This window comes from Halyomorpha halys, unplaced genomic scaffold (assembly GCF_000696795.3).
Source record: "Halyomorpha halys isolate HHAL.00 unplaced genomic scaffold, Hhal_1.1 Scaffold599.1, whole genome shotgun sequence".
Classification (NCBI taxonomy): Eukaryota; Metazoa; Arthropoda; class Insecta; order Hemiptera; family Pentatomidae; genus Halyomorpha; species Halyomorpha halys.
In genome coordinates this window covers 357152-378374 of record NW_027108603.1, presented here as the reverse complement: position 1 = coordinate 378374, position 21223 = coordinate 357152, and the positions used below count along the sequence as shown (strand labels likewise).

At 29.3% G+C, this 21223-nt stretch overlaps 1 protein-coding gene and 1 long non-coding RNA gene across 4 annotated transcripts in view; one reads left to right on the top strand and one right to left on the bottom strand.

Moving 5' to 3' along the window:
- The window catches only part of LOC136795639 (uncharacterized), a 6696-nt gene extending 1021 nt beyond the window's left edge, over positions 1–5675 (bottom strand). Inside the window, exon 1 of the long non-coding RNA XR_010843275.1 lies at positions 5596–5675. This is a non-coding gene — a long non-coding RNA (uncharacterized lncRNA). The remainder of the gene's footprint in view (positions 1–5595) is intronic.
- Positions 1–21223, top strand: part of Girdin (protein girdin) — a 35872-nt gene that overhangs the window by 6532 nt on the left and 8117 nt on the right. The window contains exons 9-25 of one of the 3 annotated variants that reach the window (XM_067046872.1): positions 262–421; positions 509–632; positions 1860–2044; positions 2368–2499; positions 3714–3893; positions 4329–4435; positions 7308–7493; positions 8127–8316; positions 11012–11227; positions 11755–11943; positions 12051–12196; positions 14014–14106; positions 14451–14514; positions 14590–14689; positions 15247–15326; positions 19358–19419; positions 20256–20277. In XM_067046872.1, coding sequence (XP_066902973.1) covers positions 262–421; positions 509–632; positions 1860–2044; positions 2368–2499; positions 3714–3893; positions 4329–4435; positions 7308–7493; positions 8127–8316; positions 11012–11227; positions 11755–11943; positions 12051–12196; positions 14014–14106; positions 14451–14514; positions 14590–14689; positions 15247–15326; positions 19358–19419; positions 20256–20274 — 2233 coding nt within the window. In that variant the 3' untranslated portion in view covers positions 20275–20277. The remainder of the gene's footprint in view (positions 1–261; positions 422–508; positions 633–1859; positions 2045–2367; positions 2500–3713; positions 3894–4328; positions 4436–7307; positions 7494–8126; positions 8317–11011; positions 11228–11754; positions 11944–12050; positions 12197–14013; positions 14107–14450; positions 14515–14589; positions 14690–15246; positions 15327–19357; positions 19420–20255; positions 20278–21223) is intronic. The other 2 variants (XM_014426866.3, XR_001343725.3) reach the window with 2 other exon arrangements.

Genomic DNA, 21223 nt, shown 5'->3' with positions numbered 1-21223 from the left:
ATTATAAAATATGATTGGGTATAATCTACTTTTATTAATTCATCTTGGCTTGTATAAAAATGAACATTTTTTTTTTTTATATTCCTGAAGTTTGAAAGAAAGAAATTTTTAATAGATATGTTGCCTTTTATTGCCAGTTTTAATCGCTTAGCTATTTGTTGAATGTTTAAAACTGTTTTGAAAAGAGTCGCTGTTTAGTTAGGTTCTGAAAAATTATTGTTCCAAGTGGATGTTGATGTAATAAATTTAATATTTTTATAGGTCAAGGGTAGAAGAACTTAGAGAAGATAATGTTGTTCTTGAAGAAACAAGAGAGATGCTGGAGGAACAGCTCGGAAGGGCGAGGGCACGAGGAGAAGCTTCTACTGAACTCGAACAAGAGATTTTAAAACTGAAACAATCTATTAATGATTTATCCCTTGTAAGTTCTAATTTCTGAAAATGATACAAGTTTAAATTGTCTTCCTTCACTTAAAATGAAATATTTTAATGCAATTTTTTTTTAAAGGAAAGAGAAGCTCTTCAAGAAAAACTTCAAACACTTTTAGAGGAGAATGCTAGACTAGCACTCATCAGTAAATCATTTAATCAAGATAATTCAATGATTGATATAGATCATCTTGAAACTTGTGGTAATTACTTACTTAATATTGTCACATATGCTGTAAATTTGGATTTACATTAACTGTATCAAGTTATTTTAACTAATACGGTCTCTAGTCTGAGTCTATCTCAAGTTTAAATTTTTGTATTAGTTTATTTCTGTAAAAAAAAAATAATAATAATAATAATAACTATTTAACTTTGTGATTTAGTTAATTTTGCTCCCCCTGAACCTCCTAGGAAGTTCAGTAACCAGTAAAACCAATGTATTTAAAATATCATTTTAATTATTATTATGCTGCTCTACGATCCTCTAAGGACTAGTTAAAATCTTCTGACACTTCTCGACATCAGTATTCTATTCCTTGTTCTGAGTGTGGTACTTCCATCTCTGAACACCAAGCTGGTTTAGGTCCTTAACATTCTACAAACTGTATAGGTGTGGTCTTCCTCTTAGGCTGCTTTCACCAGCTTCCCAGTGCACCATCTTTATGGCTAATCTGTTTTTGAGACTTAGGCGGATAATCAGACCAATGCCCCAATTCAGCTACAGGACTTTGATTGTAAGGTCCCTCTAAAAACGTTTATTCCTTTATCTAAATGCTACAAAAACAAATTATAATAGTACTAATAATTATTAAAAAATTATATAAATTAATCTATTTTATTTTAATTGTAAAATGAATCATTTTGAACCCTAGTAGTTCTGGCACTGTCTCCCCGCTAGTGTCTTACCATTTATCCTAACAACTTATCGAATATTTGTAAATGAGTTAGCACAGAGATTGGCTGCCCTAGGAACTCCCGGAGATTGTGGTTGCCCTCGGCACTCCCAGAGATTGGTTTGCCAATAAATCCAAAGAAAAATGTGGGTATCATAATGGACCAAGGAGAGTTGCGGTCAACAAAACTCTTCCTTGAGAATACAAAGGTCATCCAACAAAATAGACTGGGTGTGGATCAGGGCTACCAAAGGCAGTCATTGCATGAGAAAGCTTTCGAAGAATGGGCCAATTGTAGGTGGTAGAGTATTGGCATTCGCCATTTCAAAGAGACCCCAAAAGCTAATAGATATGTGTGTGAGAAGCATTTTTCTCTTTTAAATGTATTATTTTATGTTTTGTTTTTTTAATTTTGACTTATATGATCATGATGAACAATGGAAATTTACTTCAGTATTTTTTAAAAGTTTTAGTATTGATTGATATAAATTAAAAATATATAATCCTACTCTATTAACTTTACATACTTTGTAGTGAATGAAGGTGACAACAGTTTATCAGAGCAACTGAGCAGCAATGCCCAAGCCCGAGCTCTAAGGCTGGAATTGGAAAACAGAAGGCTCGCATCTACTGTTGAATCTCTTCAAGAGGCAGCTCTAAGCCAAACCAACCAACGAGTTTTACAATTGGAAAAGGAGAAAAAGAAACTTTCTCTTCAGGTAGTTTTTACTTCCTCAATAATAAAGTGTTAGGAAGGGATTAAAGCTTTGTTTTAATGCTCAAAATGAAAAAAAAAAAATTCCTTAAATTTACATTTTAGACATCAAGGAAAACAAATTCTAATGATTCAAAAATATATTTAATTAGTAGTAAAGGTATTTCAGAGAGTTTTATATATTTTCATTGAATATGAGAAAAAAAAAATGTGTCATTTTTATTTTTATTTATATTAGACCATCATTTTCTATTTGAATAACAGAATGCTAAAGTTACTTAAAGGTTTGTGTTAATATTCTTGTATATTTTGTTATTATTATTATAGGTAGAGGAATTAGAAGAAGGTAAAAGAAAGTTAGTCTCACATTTGACTGATCTAGAAGCTACCGTTAAAAATGCTCAAAGAGACACAAAGAAAATGCAAGATATAAGGGATTCGCTACAAAATCAGCTTCAGGTTTGGTTGCTCTGATTTCTATATCTGTGTAGAGTTTGATCAGAATTAAGTAATATTTATGACTCATTTTGAAACTTATTTCATACTTTGAAGTATGCTTTTTTGATTATTTGTTTTAAAGACATATTACGAGATGAAAACAAAAGAATTTTGAGAATGTTAAAAGACTGCTCAGGATTGTCGACTGAAAATAATTTTAGAAAGTTAAACCTTTTATTTACAGGTAAAACAGCAATGACGAATTTAAAAAAAACCTTAATATATGATATGTATTTATATTGATCACTTTATATTTTATAAGAAACTTGTAACATAACTTTAGGTACTCAGAAAACTGCTAATAAATTTTCAAGAAAATTATTTTGTTCATAACCATCATGATTGTTCCTTCATTATTTTCATAGATTAGGTAAACACTATTATTTTCTCATTCCGATAATAGTAAATCATCAAAATTTAACTACTTCATTCAATAATCATTCTAAGGTGAGTAGGTTATGTAACTGTAAGATTGTTACTTATGTGAGTTCAATTTTTTATACTTGTATGCTTGGGTATTTGTTGGATAAAATGGAAAAGCATCAAGTATAAGTGAAAAATGTGTTATTAACCAAATTTAAAATAATTTATCCTAATTATGACAAAAATACAGTTACTAATAAAATGTATTACTTCTTGATGAATTACCCACTCATTTTTCATCTTATGATACAAATGTATAAAATCACATTATTGCTTGAGCTCGATGGAATTCAAACATAAACTTGTCTTGGTTGTTTTATCATCCTTGAACCTTATGGTTAATGAAAAAATATACATGTTTAGGTAAAACATTAGTTATAAGTACATGACTGTAGTTGGGTGTTGGTTCCCAATTTTAGGCCCTAAAAATATGTTATTCACCATCTTAGCTGTTTTTTAACACATTGACTGCCAACTATGAGAAAATTCATTGTTTACGTTATTGCCTAGGATTTCTATACAAGTTATCTCCTTATTTGTTTATTTCCCAGATTTTTGCAGTTTTCTGCAACAATAGGGCAAACAAACTCTTTGTTGCAAAAATATGGCATGTAAAAAAAAAAAGAAAAAAAAAAACTAAGGCAGCTCTTAGTTGATGCAAAAACAGAAACTATACACTAGCACATACTACTGGTTATCTTGTATTGACAGTCAAAGTGTTAATATGCATAGTTAACTATTGATGCCAACAGGCAAGAGTGGAAGATGTTGAAAGATTAGAGCGAGAGAAGTGCAGATCTGAATGCAGGCTTACTGAAACTGAAGAATTATTAGCAAAACTAAAAGAAGAATCTGAAGAAAATCTAAATGAGGCTAGATCTAAAGTAGCTGCTTTGGAACGGGATGTCAGCAGGCTCAGGCAATCTATAACAGTAAGTTGTATTAAATATATTTTATGTATGTAGAAAGTATTTTTATGATGATTCTTCAGCTGCTACCTTACTTAAACTATATTAGCATTTTATAATTTTAGATTTTTTCAGCAATATAATCAGTAACTTGAAGCCATTAATTTATTTCATTACACATTTATGCTTAAAGAAAAAAAATATTGTCTGACCTTATTTTTATATATATTTTTTTTTGCCTTATTTAATACTTTTTAAAAATACATCTTAACTGCTTTTCATAATCACCTAATCCGACTAAAAATTTATTTCAAGTTATACAATTCTTATGGTGTGTAGGGTGGTTGGGTTAGATAAACTTCCTTCTAATTGAGCTGGCCTAGTAAAAATTTGTAAGTAAAGTGGAGAAATAGAGTTTTTATTTGAATGAAAGTTCATTTAAATAATGAATATTTGCAGGTTAAAGGAGATGAACTTGATAAAATTCAGTTTGATGTCGAAAATCTCAACAAAGAAAAGCTTCAGATGTCCAAACAAATAGAAGAAAATAATAATCAGATATCCAGGTAGATATTATATTTTATCCTTTCTTTCTTTTTCGAGTTTTTTTTTTTATTCTGGCATGTGTGCACTGCAACCACTGAGGGTTTGTGGTATGCCGTCCTTTACTCTGTTCAAAACAGGCCAGATGCCTTATATAAGGCTTAAGAGTTTATTTGTTAAACTATGCTAATTTCAGAAACTATCTAACCAATCACAAAAATTCATTTTGAAGTAAACAAACTGTTTTTGAGGAAGGCTTTAGGCTAATGCTAATGCACTATGCCAACATTTTAATAAGTTTAAATTTATTGGAAGATCCTTGATTGATTTTGTGTAATTAATAAAGGGAAGATTGCTGTCAAAATAATTTTTTATAGTTGTTTGTTTATACTTTTCACTGTACATCTTATTTTTACTTTCTTTGGTTCACTTTGTTCATTTTTATATACATTTTTACACCATTTTTATCCACACCTTAGTTCACTTTTATTTCATGTTATCTCTTATTCTGTTACATAATGTTTTATACTACAGTTGGTACTACATTGTTTGTATCTTTTTTAGCCCTGATGAACGTTGTCTCATAAATAAATAGTTTATTTACTATTTGAGTTATTTTGACCACACACGGACCATGTTCTTTTTATTTTTTTAAATTTGTTCTATGAAAATATGCTATTTTTGCAGATAAAGTAGGAGATTATGATAAATATAAAAAAGGATGATAACATGAACTTTATTCACTATCGACAAATTTATTGACGATATTGACAAATTTGTTGTTGTCTTATGGAAATAAGTTGAGTTCCCAAACACTACAATGTTGGAAAATGGTCTTAGGGTACAATATTTTGTTCTGTAATGCAACATCTTATTAATTATTAGTTTTATTAGCATCATGACTTTATTTTTACTTAGGATTTATTTAATGGATTTAATTATCAACAATTGATTATCCACTCTGTTAGTGAAGTATGATTAATATTAGATTGATTAATATGATGAGGTGAAAAAAAACTTCCATTTATAAAACATTACTATTCTATATTTTGTGTATGGCATTTTGGGGTTGCCCCATATTCAGGTACTGTTATCCCTCTATTGCAACAATTAATTTAATATTATCAAAAATTATTTCTATAAATTATATGTATTCAATTGAAATCTTATTATCTATATTTACCTCATTTTGTCAGTTACATCTATTTCATTATGAAATATTGTCATGTAGATACATATAATTTAATATTAACTATATTGCCTTATTATTGTCTTTCACTACTGATGCATTTACTTGTCTGTTTAGCACAAAGCAATATACTATATTAGGAGGCATTATCTCTTTGGACATATCAATAAGCCTTTGTGCTGTTTTTTTACCTCCTTAATATTGATATGTCTATATTTAATACATTTTGCTATTAAGTTAAAATTATGCTTTTTAAATGAGATAATTTTATTTTTAATTTTTTTCCTGATTCTTTATTTATAGCCCAGCTTATTTATTATATCTGCATAATGTGTAATTAAGTTTATTGTATCTGTTTTATAGTTTACCGTGTTATTGATATTTTTAGATGTGAATCTCTTCTATAATCCTTCTGCTTTTAGTGTTTTTCATTATATCTATCATTGTGGGATTTTTTAAGTTAAATTTATGGTTTAACGTTATGCTGTGGTTAGCCAATGGTGTGCAATTTATATTTTTGCAGTTTTTAGTTTGTTGTTTAATCCTAGTTTCCAGTTTTTTGAAGAGGTAAATATAGATTACTAGATTTTAATTGTATGCATATAATCTATAGAAACAATTGCTGATAATATTAAATTAATTATTGCAATTGTAGGATACAAGTACATGACTATGGGGTAAACCCGAAACGTCATACAAAAAATATTGAATAGTAAGTAATGTGTTCTAAATGGAAGTTGTTTTTCACCTCATCATATTAACAAATTATTACAAATAACTTCCTGGGAAAGAAAATCCAGATTAATATTAGGCATATTTATCACTCTAGAGCAGCATGCAAAAATATTTTTGCATGATTTTGTCCATATTGTACATTTGTTGAAAATGAGTCATCTTGAGAAATGTCTAATATCTCAGGAACTATATATAGGAAGCATAAACATCAAAAAGTACTCAAAGAGAAGCTAGTTAAATTTGCTTCATTGTAGTTTATAATGATTTTCTTGTTAGGAATGGTAGTTTTCTTGATATTTGCCAAAATAAACTAAAAAAAATTGTTATTTCTCTAACTTAAAAAAAAAATGAAATTTTTGGAAAAAATATACCTAGTCCTGTTAAACGTACAGCGCTCAAATTTTAATAAATTTCCTCTACTTTAAAAAAGATATGTACATTTTTACATAGGTTCCAAGATGGAAGTATGGAATGAAAAATTATCAAAAATTTTTGGGTTTTGTTGAATAAAATAACCAGTCTCAGTTATGGCAAAGATGGATTTTCTACAGCAATCATGTCAATCGTTGGACAAAGCCTCATGTGCTATCTAAAGCCAAAGCTGCCCTCTATAAACATTATCCGGACATTTTGCATTAAAAAAAAGGATATAAAAGCTTTTATAACAAAATTTTGTTTGTTGAATTAAAAGGGTTCTACCATGGTGATGTTATGAGAATTCACCATAAAAAATACAAAAATTCCATTACTTGAAAACTGAAGCTCAACACATACTACACACACCCTGTTTTCTAGTCCTATCACTACCCTACTACTTTCTTGTGTTTTGCTTTGAGCACAGTTCCATAGTGGTAATGCTATAAAAAATCCCTTCCAGTTATTCACTTTCTTTGATTTTCATTTGTTTCTCTTTTCATTTCTTCAATTGTAGATAATGTTTCATGAATGTTATTTTAAAATTTATTTTTAAGGTTACATGAAGTTGAAAGAGAATTTCGAGAGTTGGAAAGCCGTTATGAAATTGATAGAGCTACATTATCTGCTTTACAAAAGGAACTGATTTCGGAAAAATTGAGTACCCAAGGTCTTAAAACGAGTTTGGAGCAATTAGGTCTTGCGCTTGATCAGCTCTCAGATCCTGAAGCTGCTATTGATAGGTAAAATTTTTTCAAATAATTAACGACTTTTTACTATCATATTTTTCATGAACACAATAATAAGTGGATGTAATGTAGTTATATATCACCAATAAATAACCACAAATCAATATAAAAAATGTCACCTATAAATGGCTTAAATCAGTAATTTAAACTGTTTACATTTAAGGTGAAAAATGCATACCTTCTTAACTGAAATTTATCTTATTGGCATGTACATACTTTGATTTTAACAATTTTTTTTAATGTATGTTTTATAACAGTTATTTCAAATTTGAATTTTGGTGATCCAATTTGGATGCTAAATTTACATTAGTGTAGTTAACTTCCTATTTTGATTTTTTTTTTTTTTAATGGTAATTTTTAATTCTGGTAAATGGGGTGAAAAGGTCAAGTTTTCATTTTGTAATAAAAGTAAATAAAGTTATCTCAGGCCAGATTCAAATAGTGGTGCTGCAAACTCGATGTTACGGTGATCCCTTAACACCCTCGGCTACAACCCTATTCTGTTTGGTTGGCATTTCCAACTTCTGTACTCATATAATCAACTTTTCCTTTCTTCACGAAAAATTAAAAATCACCCTTGATGTTAATAATTTATGATACAAATGATTGATCAGAATTTCATTGCAGAATATTGTCATGTCCTGAAATCTTGAAGGCAGTTAGGGAAAGACTGGATTCAAGAGAAGAGACAAGCCCAGAACAGAGCGCTCAGTTAGAAGTGGAAGTAGCCACTCTGCAGTCTCAAATTGCTTCACTTCAGTCCCAGCACACAGCTTTACAATTAGCTAATTCTCAATTAGCTGCTGAAAAAGAAGAGGTATAATAGATTTATACCACAATTATCAAACTTTTAAATATTTTATAGTTTTCCTAGAAACAGCTACAAAAAAAATGTTTCTCATTATCTGTGTTATGAAGATTAGATGTTCAATAATAAAAGGTCAAAATATGGTAATAGTTTACCTCAGCTCCCCCAAAAAAGGCGGGAACAATTACTTCTTGACCAGACTGTACGTCGATAACTATATAGGTTAGTTTATAATCTTAACTGTGTTTTAAAAGGGAAAATTTCTTTCCCTTCACGCTTACTTCTTTCTCGCTTTAGTTAAAGTTTAACTTATAAATTTGGACATTTAATAGTTTTGATGTTTACAACCGATATTACTCTCGGAATCTTGTACTTTTTCCCTTATGAAACCCTACTATCAGACAATCTTCAGTATTAGATATTTAATATTAGAATACATTTTACAAAATAGCAATATTACAGATATTACAAAATAAAAATATTAGATATTATATATTGATATTACTTAGTAATAGGTAATATACATTTTAATGTTTTAATTTTACACAAAAAAAAAAAAAAAGAACTTATATACACATTAACGTATATAGTATATGCAAATATAGGATGTCACTACAATTATTTGAGGGGGGATATAAAATTTCATAATTGACAAATTACGTATAATGATCCCATATTTCTATGTCTAATAATGTCCTAATTTTCCCCATAGGTATAATTCTGAGGTTTGACATATAACTCTTAATCTGCTCTTTGGATATAAGTCAACTTAATTAGACTGTTTCCTTTTTAATTGTTTTCAAATAGGAACTTTTTCTTGCTCCTTTAGTTATACGTTCTTACGTCCATTCCATCTAGAGGAAAAAATTCCCTGTTGAGTGGGCTTTGTTACACTGTAATAAGTCGTACTGTAAGGTTTGTACAGTCTGGTCAAGAAGTAATTGTCCCCGCCTTTTTTTGGGGTAGCAGAGGTAAACTATTACCCAAAATATTAATACGAAAAAGGAAAAAAAATTGGTGAAAACTTTTTCTTCAACCATCTTTCATTGAAATTTTGATACCTCGAAATGATCTAAAAGTATTCTAGTATTTTTCATCAAGTATACCCCAGGGATCATCTTTCATTGATTTTCTGATACCTCAAAAAGATTTTAATGGTTTAAATGTTTTAAAAAGATTTTATTTAGTATTTTTCATCAAGCATGCCTCTGGAACCATCTTTCTTTATTTTCTAATATCTCAAAATGATCTAAAAATATTTTAGCACTTTTCTTTACTCTTCCTTCTCTAGTTCCTAACATGCCATCATCTCAACTAAGTTTTAAGATTGATGTCATTGCCATGTTTTCTTTATTATAGATAAATATTTGAAGTCAAGGAAAATAATAAAAGATTAAATGAAGGTTATGATTAAGGTGTAGGTTGGTAGGTAGGTAGTTATTTATTAAAAATATCTTTTATATATTAGGTCTACCAGAAAGTTCTGTCCATTTTTAAAATAAGACAAAATAACAATTTTTAATACCTTGAATAATATATAAATAATTACCTTCATTATTTATGACTTCTTGCCATTTAAATGCCTTATCCCTTGAGGCAAAGAATTGAAACAGTGCTTGTTTGATATCTTCTTTGTTCTTTTTTTTTCCCCCACAAAAAATTTTTTAAGGACAGAAGCAAGTGATAATTGGAGCGTGTTTGGCCCAAGGAGTATGGTGGATGTGACAGGATTCCCCAGCCTGGCTCTGGAGATTACTGATGAGTGTCCAAAACAGTATGTGGTCTGACATTATCATAAATCAGTACGATGTCCTTCCTATTGAACATCACTGACCTCTTTTCTTGGAGCTATTTTTTTAAATTATCCAATTGCTGACACTATCTCTCTGAATTTAGCTTCTTGTTCTAAAAAATACTTCTAAAAAAGTATTGGTCCACAAATGTCCCATCATGAAACAACATTCTCTTAACTCAGGATCAACTTCAGTTTAAAGGTCGAAATATGCCCTTTTTCCTTACAATGTTTTTGTAGGTAATCTACTTTTCATCCCCAGATATTATCCAGTTTAAAGAGGTTTTCATTTTGTTCTGTGCAAGCAGAGATGTACATAGATTTGGCACTCAAGTGGCGTGCAATGATTTGGCACTCATCTCTTATATTTCCATACCTAGTTTGAGTATATGGTCCGAATTTTTTTTTTAGCTGAATCGAGCCTTTCTGTAATCTCTGTTATTGTAAAAAAAAAAATTTTTTTCTTGGTTGTTCTTAACAGCATCAAGTTTTATTCTAAAATACAGATAAAACTTTCTGGTAGACCTACTATATGTTTTCAGAAAACTTATTTGATACTAAAGCAAATCTTTATCTTTTCTTTTTGATAAATGAAATTTTTGTTTTCAGGCTTCAGACTGCTTTATATTCTTGTTTAGCCATCTCACAAAATTCATTCCTTCAATTGCTCTTGTTGAATTATAAAAAAATTAAAAGTAGTTCTCATATAAAAGCTCTGACAACAAAATTAAAATTTTACAATGTTGGTTTAATTACTACTTCTCTATAGTATAAAAACGTATTTTAATTTTTTTTTTTTATCCTTTTTATATTACTGCCTATAACTTTGTTTGATGTTAAATTTGGTTATTTGTTGGAAATATAAAATCCTCAACTTCATTGTAACATGTGTTTTATGCATTGCTTTTACAGTTACAAAAAGAAATTGAAAGTGTTCGTTCTGAGCAGCATCAGATGTTAGTTGATCAGTTAACGCTTCAAAGCCTTCATGAAGGTTTGACAACTGAGTATGAAACTTTAGCTCGTGAACGAGATACTCTCAAGGTTGCCATTAAAGAAGGAAGAACTGAAACTAGATCTATTAGGGAAAAGGCAGAATGTCTGAAAGGAGAACATTCAAAACTGAAGGTAATTTATAGTATAATTCAGTTTTATATTTCAAAAATGATAATTATTATTAATTTTGAGAATTACTTTATGTATCATTTAATCAATTATAAACGATTAAGCTAATTAATAATCTTGTGATCATTTTAGCTAAAATTTTATTAGTCAAGTTTTATTGCTACTTGGACCATTTATTTCTATCTATAAGTGGTCATTTTTTTTTTTTTTTGGAACCTAGTAATATACCCACTGTGTAAACTTATTATATTTTATAGGATTATATTTTTCTTATATAGAAATAATAATAAATATTAAGAAAAGTAAGTTATGATACCTTGTAAGTCTGGAAAAACCAACATTACTATTTTTGTACTATTTAAATTTCAAAAATCGACACAAATAACAGGGAATTAAGTGAAAGTTGTGTCATGTTTGCTCTGCTCCAGATTTTTTATATTATTTTTAGCTATGTGAATCGAATTTTATGAAATTCTATTGATTTCTCTTCCCTATTTCCTATTTGACTTGTTTATCATCTTTTTTATTAGGAAGATTTCAGAAATCTATTCACAGCTAGTGAAAAGTTAAAGACTGAATATAGGACAGCTCAAGAAGAATATAAAAATATGAAGGTCGAAGTAGCCCGTAGTGATGAACTAAGGGAAGAACTTCATGTGATGTCTGAAAGAATAAGAACTCTTGAGATCCAGATTTCGAAGTTGCATAGTCAGTGTGAGGTTAATATGTTTCTATTTAATTAGTTCGTCTTGTTGATATGATTACAGAAACTATACAAAAGTAATTTATATTCATATTTACATACTAAAAGTCATATATTTTGTAGATGTTGAAACAAGTTAAAGCAAATCTTGAAGAAGATAGAAGATCTCTAATGGAACATGTTACTCTTCTTCTAGGTCAATATCATGAACTATTAACTCATTCACTTGAAGATAAAGAACATTACCATATGGAAGAAAAAATATTCACGTAAGTGTAGAGACTTTAATCTTCTAAGAAAATAATGGAGGATTAATGATTTTCTTTTGTTTAATCCTCTTTCAAACAAAAATTCCGGCTTACCATTACAACTTTATACTTGTTTTATATGAAACATTCAGTTTTATGTTTCGATCATGGTAATTATTATTTATATCGAGAATTACTTTATGTATCATTTAATCAGTTTCAATGATTAAGCTATGAATGATTTGAATTTACTAATAACCTTGTGATAATTTTAGTAAAAATTTCGTTGGTCGAGTTTTATTTTTGCAACTTAGTAATATATCCACTATGTAAAGATAGCTACATCAACATATTTTATAAAATATGTATAGAGTGCTACAAGAAAGATTCTGTTAATATTATTTATTTGATTTGTTTTCCAGTTGGCGGAATGTCGTTAATTTAAAATTTTGAACAAAATTTTATATTAATTTAATCCTCTTTCAAACAAAAAGTTCTATTTACCATTGCAACTTTATACCTGTTTTATTATCATTCTTTCCCAATAAATCGGCCATACTATGAGGACGTCCGTGACCTCTCTCATGTTTTTTTGCTTCTCATATCATGTTCTACAGAAATAAAATTACCTGTTCCGGACTTCAGGCTACTCACATCAGGCCAACAACTTAAACGCTAAAAGCTTTAGAAGATAAGTGCGAATAAGGGTATTTACCTTTAACAATTTGCTTTAACCACGAGAAGAGACTTATAATTAGATATTCAGTTTTTCTCTCTCATTGTTTCATGTGTCTTACCTGGAGGTATTGCTGACTTTTATTGAGTTTGTACCTCTATATTAATTACCTGATATGGCCTTTGTCAGCTGACATCTCGCTAAGGCTGTAACTTTGTATATATATATATTTCTTTTTTTAATCATAATTAGTTTGTTCTTATATTTGTTTTTGTTTTTTATCTTACATCTATAAGATATATTTTTATGTATTCAAATTGTATTTTTGTTTTCTCTTTTTTTAGGAAATAAAGTATCAAGAAGTTTCTGATAAAAGCCGTTTCATTTATTACAATATTTCTCTTATTAAGAATTATATATATTTTTTACACAATACTCTGCACATGTTGAGATAGGGCAAAGATGTTCTTATTTAGACGAACTAGGTCAGAAAAAGCATTGGTTATCCTGCTAGTTACCAGTCTATTCTGATCGGACTATGAAGATAGAGATTTATAATGTGGTTCTGTCACATAATATAAGTCAACCTCCACAGGCTGGATTTAAAACTTCTACCTCAAGAATGAGGTACTAATTCTACAGTCAGCCACTATGACCTCAGAACTGTCAAAGTGCAGTTTGATTTGTTGGCTCGTCTATGTTAAATACAATCTTTTACTCCACACTCATGGATTGATGCCTACCACTTATTGCAGTGCTGTCTGTGCTTTATCATCAGAAAGTGATTTCATGATAAACAGGCTTAAAAAGAACACTTGAATATGAGTTTGTTTCCTGAAAGAAGCCCTGAAAGCTTTATGAACTTGTCATCATCAAATTAGATGAAATATGCCGAACAACTGTTAATGCATTATAAATAACATTTAATTTTATTCCAGTAAAAAAGTATATTGTTTTTAATGAGGTTTATAATATTAATTTTAATCATATATTTACTCAAGACAAAAAAGAAAATTTAATTTAAATGTTCTAGAAATTGTATAAATAATCAAAGTTTATATAATATAAGTTTTTTTATAATAGCTATAAAGGATTTTAAAAACTCAGAAACTTATATGACACGTTGATTTGCTTCTTCTTAATAGTGATAGTTCTTTTGCAGTGACAAATTGAACAATCTCTGCCGCCAGAAGGAAAAGTTAGAGGAAAAGATAATGGAACAATATAGGAAAATGGACAGCTGTCCTTCAAAAAAGTAAGCAGTTTATTTATTTCCAAACATTTTAGAATCAAGATTTAAATTTTTGAATAAAAAATATGTGTAATGAATGATCAAAATAACATTTTTTTGGGTCAATAGTCATTTAAAGGAGTTCAATTTTAATAGTGATACTATAGTTTACTTTCAAATTCAGATTATTATGGCTGGGGTATTCTGATTGTTTATAATTTTTTGTATATTAAATGAATAAATTACTTTCCATTCAAACAGATTATATTTAAGCAGGTACATATCCATAAAATTATTTTATTTTATAATTATTTGTAATCTGAACTTTATAGGATATATGATTGATTCAAAGTTTCTTTTATTTTTAGAAAAAGTTTTGGGGCAAGTTTAGTTAGAAGAGTGAGAAAAGCTGGTTCTGATCTAATTAGTAAGGTAATGAATTTTCACATATAATTTGTTGTCAAATATTAAAATGTAAAAGAATTAAGTGCAATGTTTATATAATAGAGTCGACGTTCTTGGCATGAGGACGGCATCAGGAGAGGTAGTACAGTTGGAGCTGGTACTGATTCAGACACTAGTCTTGAAGAAGGAAGAAATCGGCAAGGTAATTTTAACATATTTTTTTACATCATTGGTACAAAAAAATTTATATTTTCCATCGATTCTAATTTTTACAAAGATAATATTATTTATATTTTAAGTAATCTACAAACTTGTTTTTTTTTTTCACTTTTAATATTAATGAAATGCTTATTAACATAGTTTCAATAAACATAATGATAGCTGTATATTATTTAAATAATTTATATATTATAATTAATACTAATGGTTTGAGAGTTTTCTGTTAAAAAACTAACTGAATGACTAATATCATTAGCATTTATACTTAATCTTATTTCCCATTACTCTGCCTTTAGATTCGAGATTTTTTTATTTTCAACTCACATATTTCACTAGTAAATTCATTTAAAGTTGTTTCTTCATTATCCCCTAGTAAACGTATTAAAATTTGACCTAATGCATTAACCACTCTCTATTTTATATTTCATTAAATCATTTTGGATTGATAATAAATGGTTTATATTGTTCATTGCTAAAGTAAATTTTCAAACCAGGTAACTATTTGAATTTAGGTTAGTTTATCACCATGTTTGTTTTCAGAGGTAGATTTGGGTTTGGGAAATCCAGGGAGTAGGAGAACTGTATATCTATCTGCAGATGAAAACTCGGCATCTGCTAACGTACGTAACATTCATTAATCACTAATACCTTAATATTTTCCTAACACTATCTGCTTTACTTCTTTGTGTTTATTCATAAATATATGTATATTTGATTCTTTGTAATAATATTCTATCACATATTACATTGGATCGTTCTCTATGAAATGTCAGTTTTCTTTCACAGGAAAGATTATTTAGTAAAACAACTTTTTTTTTAGACATCAGAACATTTTCATTCATCCTGTTATATTTACCCTCATTTACGATACCTTTTCTCCAACGTGTCATCAACTTTTCTAATCCCAAAAATGAAAGATTTTGTGAAGAAATGAAGTCAGAAAATGCTTTTTCTATGAAAATGTATTTGACTTGAGAATCTTTTCTAAAATTTTACTTTTAAGTAAGTTGCCCAAATTTCTAAACAGATAGAAATCTGTTGGAGATAAGTCTGGTGAATAAGAAGGATATGGAAGGAGTTTGTAACAGAGCTCATTTACTTTCTTCACAACCTGTCATGAAACATGAGGTCTGGTCTTGTGTTAGAATATAGGTCTCTTCCGATTAACCAATGGAGGTTGTTTTTTGACGCATTTTTTGTTTTTGATGCATTATGACAATATTCCTGCAGTATGATGAAGATGTGCTGGTTCCAACTCTGGGTAGAAAGTAGAAATGAATTATTCCTGCCATTGATCACCACACAGAAATCTATTATTTTTTTGAATGAAAATTTGGTTTTTGGAATTTGTCCCAGTCTTTCATCAATATTTAACTCCTGGCCTGACCCCCCACGTCTTTTGTCATATGGAACCCATGTCTCATACTGCTTCAGCTGCTATTGCTTATTATGTTCTTATGATATCCATAGATCTACTTTTTTTACTTTACCATTAGTCTTTAGGTGTTGAGAAACTGTCATTTCACTTATATTTACTTTTGCTATCAGTCATTTAACTGTTTGGCAAGGGTTTTTCTCTGGGTTGGTTTTCCTAAGCTGTGAGTTTATAATGTTTGTAAAAAAATTTTTATTGGGTTATAAAATAAATTTATAGCATTTTTTACTGGTGATTTCAATAAAAACTTTAGACTCCTGTAAATATTTTTAATCAAGACCCATTTAGATCTATTACATGTTGCCATCTTTCAGGTAATCTTTTAATTCTGTCCTCCCAGAACTTCTCAGATTTTTGCACAATGAACTGGTCTATGTGTGTTTTACAGTCCTCGAGCGAATTAAAGTGTTTCCCATTAAGAGAGTATTGCAGGACCCGAAATAAGTGAAAACCTGTTGGGACAAAGTCTGGTGAATAGGGAATCACATCCCAGCCAAACTTCAATAATTTCTGCCGGGTCTGAAAAGACTCATGAGGACAGGCGTTATCGTGATGGAAAACTATGCCTTTGGATGAAAACAATTAGCTCATGCTGAAAACTTTTGCTCAACCGCTGCCTTTAATTGTCCAACTGGGCACAGTTCTGCAATATCCCGTGTTGTAGGGTGAGGGCAGCTGTCTGTAACCAATGCGTGAATTTGGTCATCATCAACAGTTGAATGATTACCCAAGCGCTTTGCATCTTCCAAGTCAAAATTTCCGGTTCTGAACCAAGAAAACCACTTAGGGACAGTGCTTTCTCCTAATGCATCATCGCCATACACACTGCAAATTTTTTTAACTGCCTGTGCAGTGAATTTTGCATTTCAGAAATTAAAAAATCATTAAATGACAAAAATGAATTTTTTTTTCTTCTATTTTGAACAAGCAAAATACCACTTAAAGAGTAGGAATCTCGGTTGAAACTGATGCATAAAAGCACCTTACCTAACCCTTTTTTAGTATATGTAAACATTATTGACCAAGTAAACATGATTTTATATACACAGAGTATTAAATAGAAATATTGAAAAACGCTACGAACTTATTTTACAACCCAATAGTATTAAGTATCCAAACTTTCTGTAAAGTTAAAAGTTTTTACTTATTGGTTCTTTTGTTTTTTTCACTTAAATTTTAGATGTACTTGATTATTTAGTCCTCATGTGCATGAAACAAACCAAATTTAAACTGTGAGGCACAGCTATTGTTATAATTACAGTAAAACAATAAAATCAACTAAAAATATTTTTTTTTTTTTTTATTATTTATTTATTGTAATTTACAACTGCACAAAATAATACAACAGGTAAATATGTAGTATGTTTCATATACACTTGAAAATCTTGGGAAGGAACCACCCATTGGTGGTACTTCAAACATTAATTTAAACTAGAAGGTCCCGTGGCCATCTTCTTTTCAGACGCCTCGGAGGATTATCAGGGATTGTTAAGGATGAAAGATTAAGAATTAATGGGTTAGGATGGTTAAGGAGTTTGGAATAAAAAGACGCATATCTGTTTTGGGTCAAATCTGCAACAAATGGGATGTTAAGGTCTTTATGAATGAGTTTATTTGTGACATAATAAGGAGCATCAACGATTTTACGTAGGATTTTGGATTGTAACGATTGGATGCGGGAAGAATTTGATGGTTTGGTGGAGCCCCAGAGCTCAATTCCATATGTCCAAATTGGTCTGATTATTGAAGTGTATACTAATTTTTTGTAATGAATGGGAAGTTTAGAGCGTTTGTCAAGTAAGTGTTGTAGCAATCGGAATCTACGAGCAGTTTCTTGTCGTTTCAGTCTTGTGTGTGGATTCCAAGTAAGTCTCTTAAAAATATTTTAAAATTTATTTTCTAAGTTTTATTGTATTCCAAGTTGATTTTTATCTAATTATTGAGTTTCATTCACAAGATATAATTAACTAATTATTGATTTGTGTCACTATTCTTGCTGGGGCATGATGTATGAGGGAGTGCATGAATAATTATTTTCTTAAAATTAATTAGATATGCAAATAAAATTATTTTTTATAATGTGATGTAATTTTATATTGATTCTATGTTGTTAATTGTGCCATCTATCTATTATGCATTTTAATATTTATAATTTACCAATTCTTATTCAATAATGAGTAATGACTGAACTGCAAAGACTCTCTTTCTCTATCAAGTTTGAGAGAAATGACATGATTATTCATTTGTTCTGGATATTTGCCTACCTGATGACGTGCATACTATCTCTTGTGCTAATTGTTTGAATTCAAAATATGCTGAGTCATTTGCTCACAGACTCTATCAGTGGTATAAAATTGTCAATGAAATTATCACAGACAACTTTACCTCACAAACTCACTGAAGGTTGCATATAATAATTGTTAGTTTTTATAATACTAGGAATACAAAATAACAATAAAGCACAAAAAGAGTGCAGATTTTAATAGTAGTATGCTTCAAGAAAAAGGAGTATAGAAGTCCCTTTTGGAGTATTTTTGGTTACCTTAATATTAATATCTATCCTATCTTAAGATGTTTTGCCATCATGAACATTTTCCTTGTTTTAACTTTTGTTATTTATTAACATATAGTTCACATTCTTGCTCAGGACGCCAATATTCTTATGTATAAAATAAGAAGAATAAAAATAATATTATTCACTAATATAATTTGCCAATATTCTCTCTATTAGATCGCAATTATTGTGGCCCATTCTATTATTTTATTGTTTAGTAAAATAAGATTATTACTATCAAATGGCAGTAAGCATTTTTCAGAAGCACCCCAATGTTTAATATTTCTGAATTGGTTTGGTGAAATTGTTAGTAAATTAAGGTATGATTGTCAGTAGTTTTGAATCATCTAATAAATTCTATACAATTTCTGTTTAAAAATCTTTTTCCTTTTTTTTTTTTTTTTTAGAATCATATTAGTCTTTCTATCGATATTGATTTGTCATCCAAAATTTAATTATTATAATGAGGTGAAGATAGTTGACCATAAATATATAAGAGGAAAGATGGCCAAATGGCACAAATAAATATTCTTTTCTTTATTTGTGTTTTTTCTGCTAACCGCACCCCCGACCATCTTCTCCTCTTTTAATTATTATAGTTTATTATTTGTGCTATAAATTCATTCCGCACTGTTATTTCAAGAAAGTTTTATTAATTCCAGGACCAAGATGAAAACAAAAGTCATATTTCTGAAGTACCAAGATCATCAACTCCCCAAGATCCGTATGTATTCATTTATGCTTTTAAATTTGTAGTTCCAGCATGTAATAATATATATGTATATTTATTTAGTTATTTTCTTTATTTGACAGCACTATTATGTGAGTGTTTTTTCCTTTTATGGTTTCTACAAGTTCCTACAAATAGATTATTAACCCCATGGCAATCTGTAACCAAAGATCATGAGTACAAGTATTTTGGTCTATATTGTTTCTTCTTTTATGTTTATATTATGTTATGTATGTGTTATTGTGAGATGTTCAAAAGCATTTACATTTTTCATTATTATGTGAGGAGAAGATGGTTGGAGGTGCGGTCAATGAAACACAAATAAGTATGATTAACTTATTTTAATGTGCCGACGTTAGTTAGAGTTTCTAGCCTTCTTCAGGGCTAAAAACAAAACAAGATAACAACCACAGTAAGTATAGAAAAATAAAAAAATATAAAAAGAAAGTATAAACAAAATAATTTTACACATACAATGAATAGTTTTACAAAATAGAATTAATAAAATGAAGTGATGAGAGAAGCGGGAAATAAAATGTATACATATGTCGTAAATATGTATAAATGTCGGCACATTAAAATAAGTTAATCATACTTATTTGTGTTTCATTGACCGCACCCCCAACCATCTTCTCCTCATTTATCATCCACGGTCAACTATCTCTCATAATTATTTCATTATTATGGTTTATATATTTTGGTATTGTAGTTTTTGTTACTATTCTGGAAAAGTTTGAAAGTATATGTTCTTTCTACTTGAATTTGATGAGTTTGCTTCATTATTACATTCATAATTATTTCTTTAATATTTTTATTTTATTTTTTAACAGATTTCTCCGTGCTAAATAAAAGGTAAGAAAATAATAACCTTAAAATTAAAACAAAAAAAAAACACAATATTTTTAGTAATTTGAAAATTCATTAGCTAAGAAAGTAGACTTTGAAAGCTTTGTTCTTAGGAAACAGTTGAAAAAAAAAATGCATAACAGTAAATTATTTATTCAAATATTTTCCTTGCCTAAAGCTCGCCACCCACTGCGCTCTGGCCCACTTTTCAAAAGTAAATAGTATGTAATAGATAGAGAGCCTTTACACTGAAGAGACCCGCTCTGGCCCAGCAATTAGCTAGCTGTTCCATCACTGAGTAGTGCGAGATTGGGGATGTCCAATAAAGAGGCAGTGGTGGGAGTGTGATGGAGTAACCTTGTATCTAGCTCATTCGAGCCCAGACCTTGCAGTGATTCAGTTCTCGGTGATCTCAGTTTTCTTTTATTTTTTTAAAATATTGTTCACAGTTTTGTTTAATATCATTATACGTAATATTACATAGAGCTTCAATCATTTCATAGTTATTAGTATTAGTTGTTTTAATTTTGTGAAAAAAATTATATGTAGTACCTAGTGAATATTAGTTTTTGTTTTTGAAATTACTGATGATCACCAGTATGCAATAATTGCTAAACTTCAGTAATTGAGATAATTAAAATATAAAAATAAATAACTATGTCAAATCAATTTAGATTCATAATAAATATATTTAGCTTCCAAACTGCCTATGCCTAGATTCACGGGTGCCTTGTTCACTAATCCGCTATTGTGATAGTAAAGGAACAATAGTTAAGTATTTATTTATAACTGTGTAAAGATAACTCTACCACCTTCACCCATCACACCTTCAAACATCATATTTTGCATAAGCCGAAAAGCTCCTGGTTTTGATTTAATTAAACCTAAAATTGTACGATTTCTTCCATAAGAATGGAATCTCAGCAGTCCTCAAGTCCAGAACTAACGATTA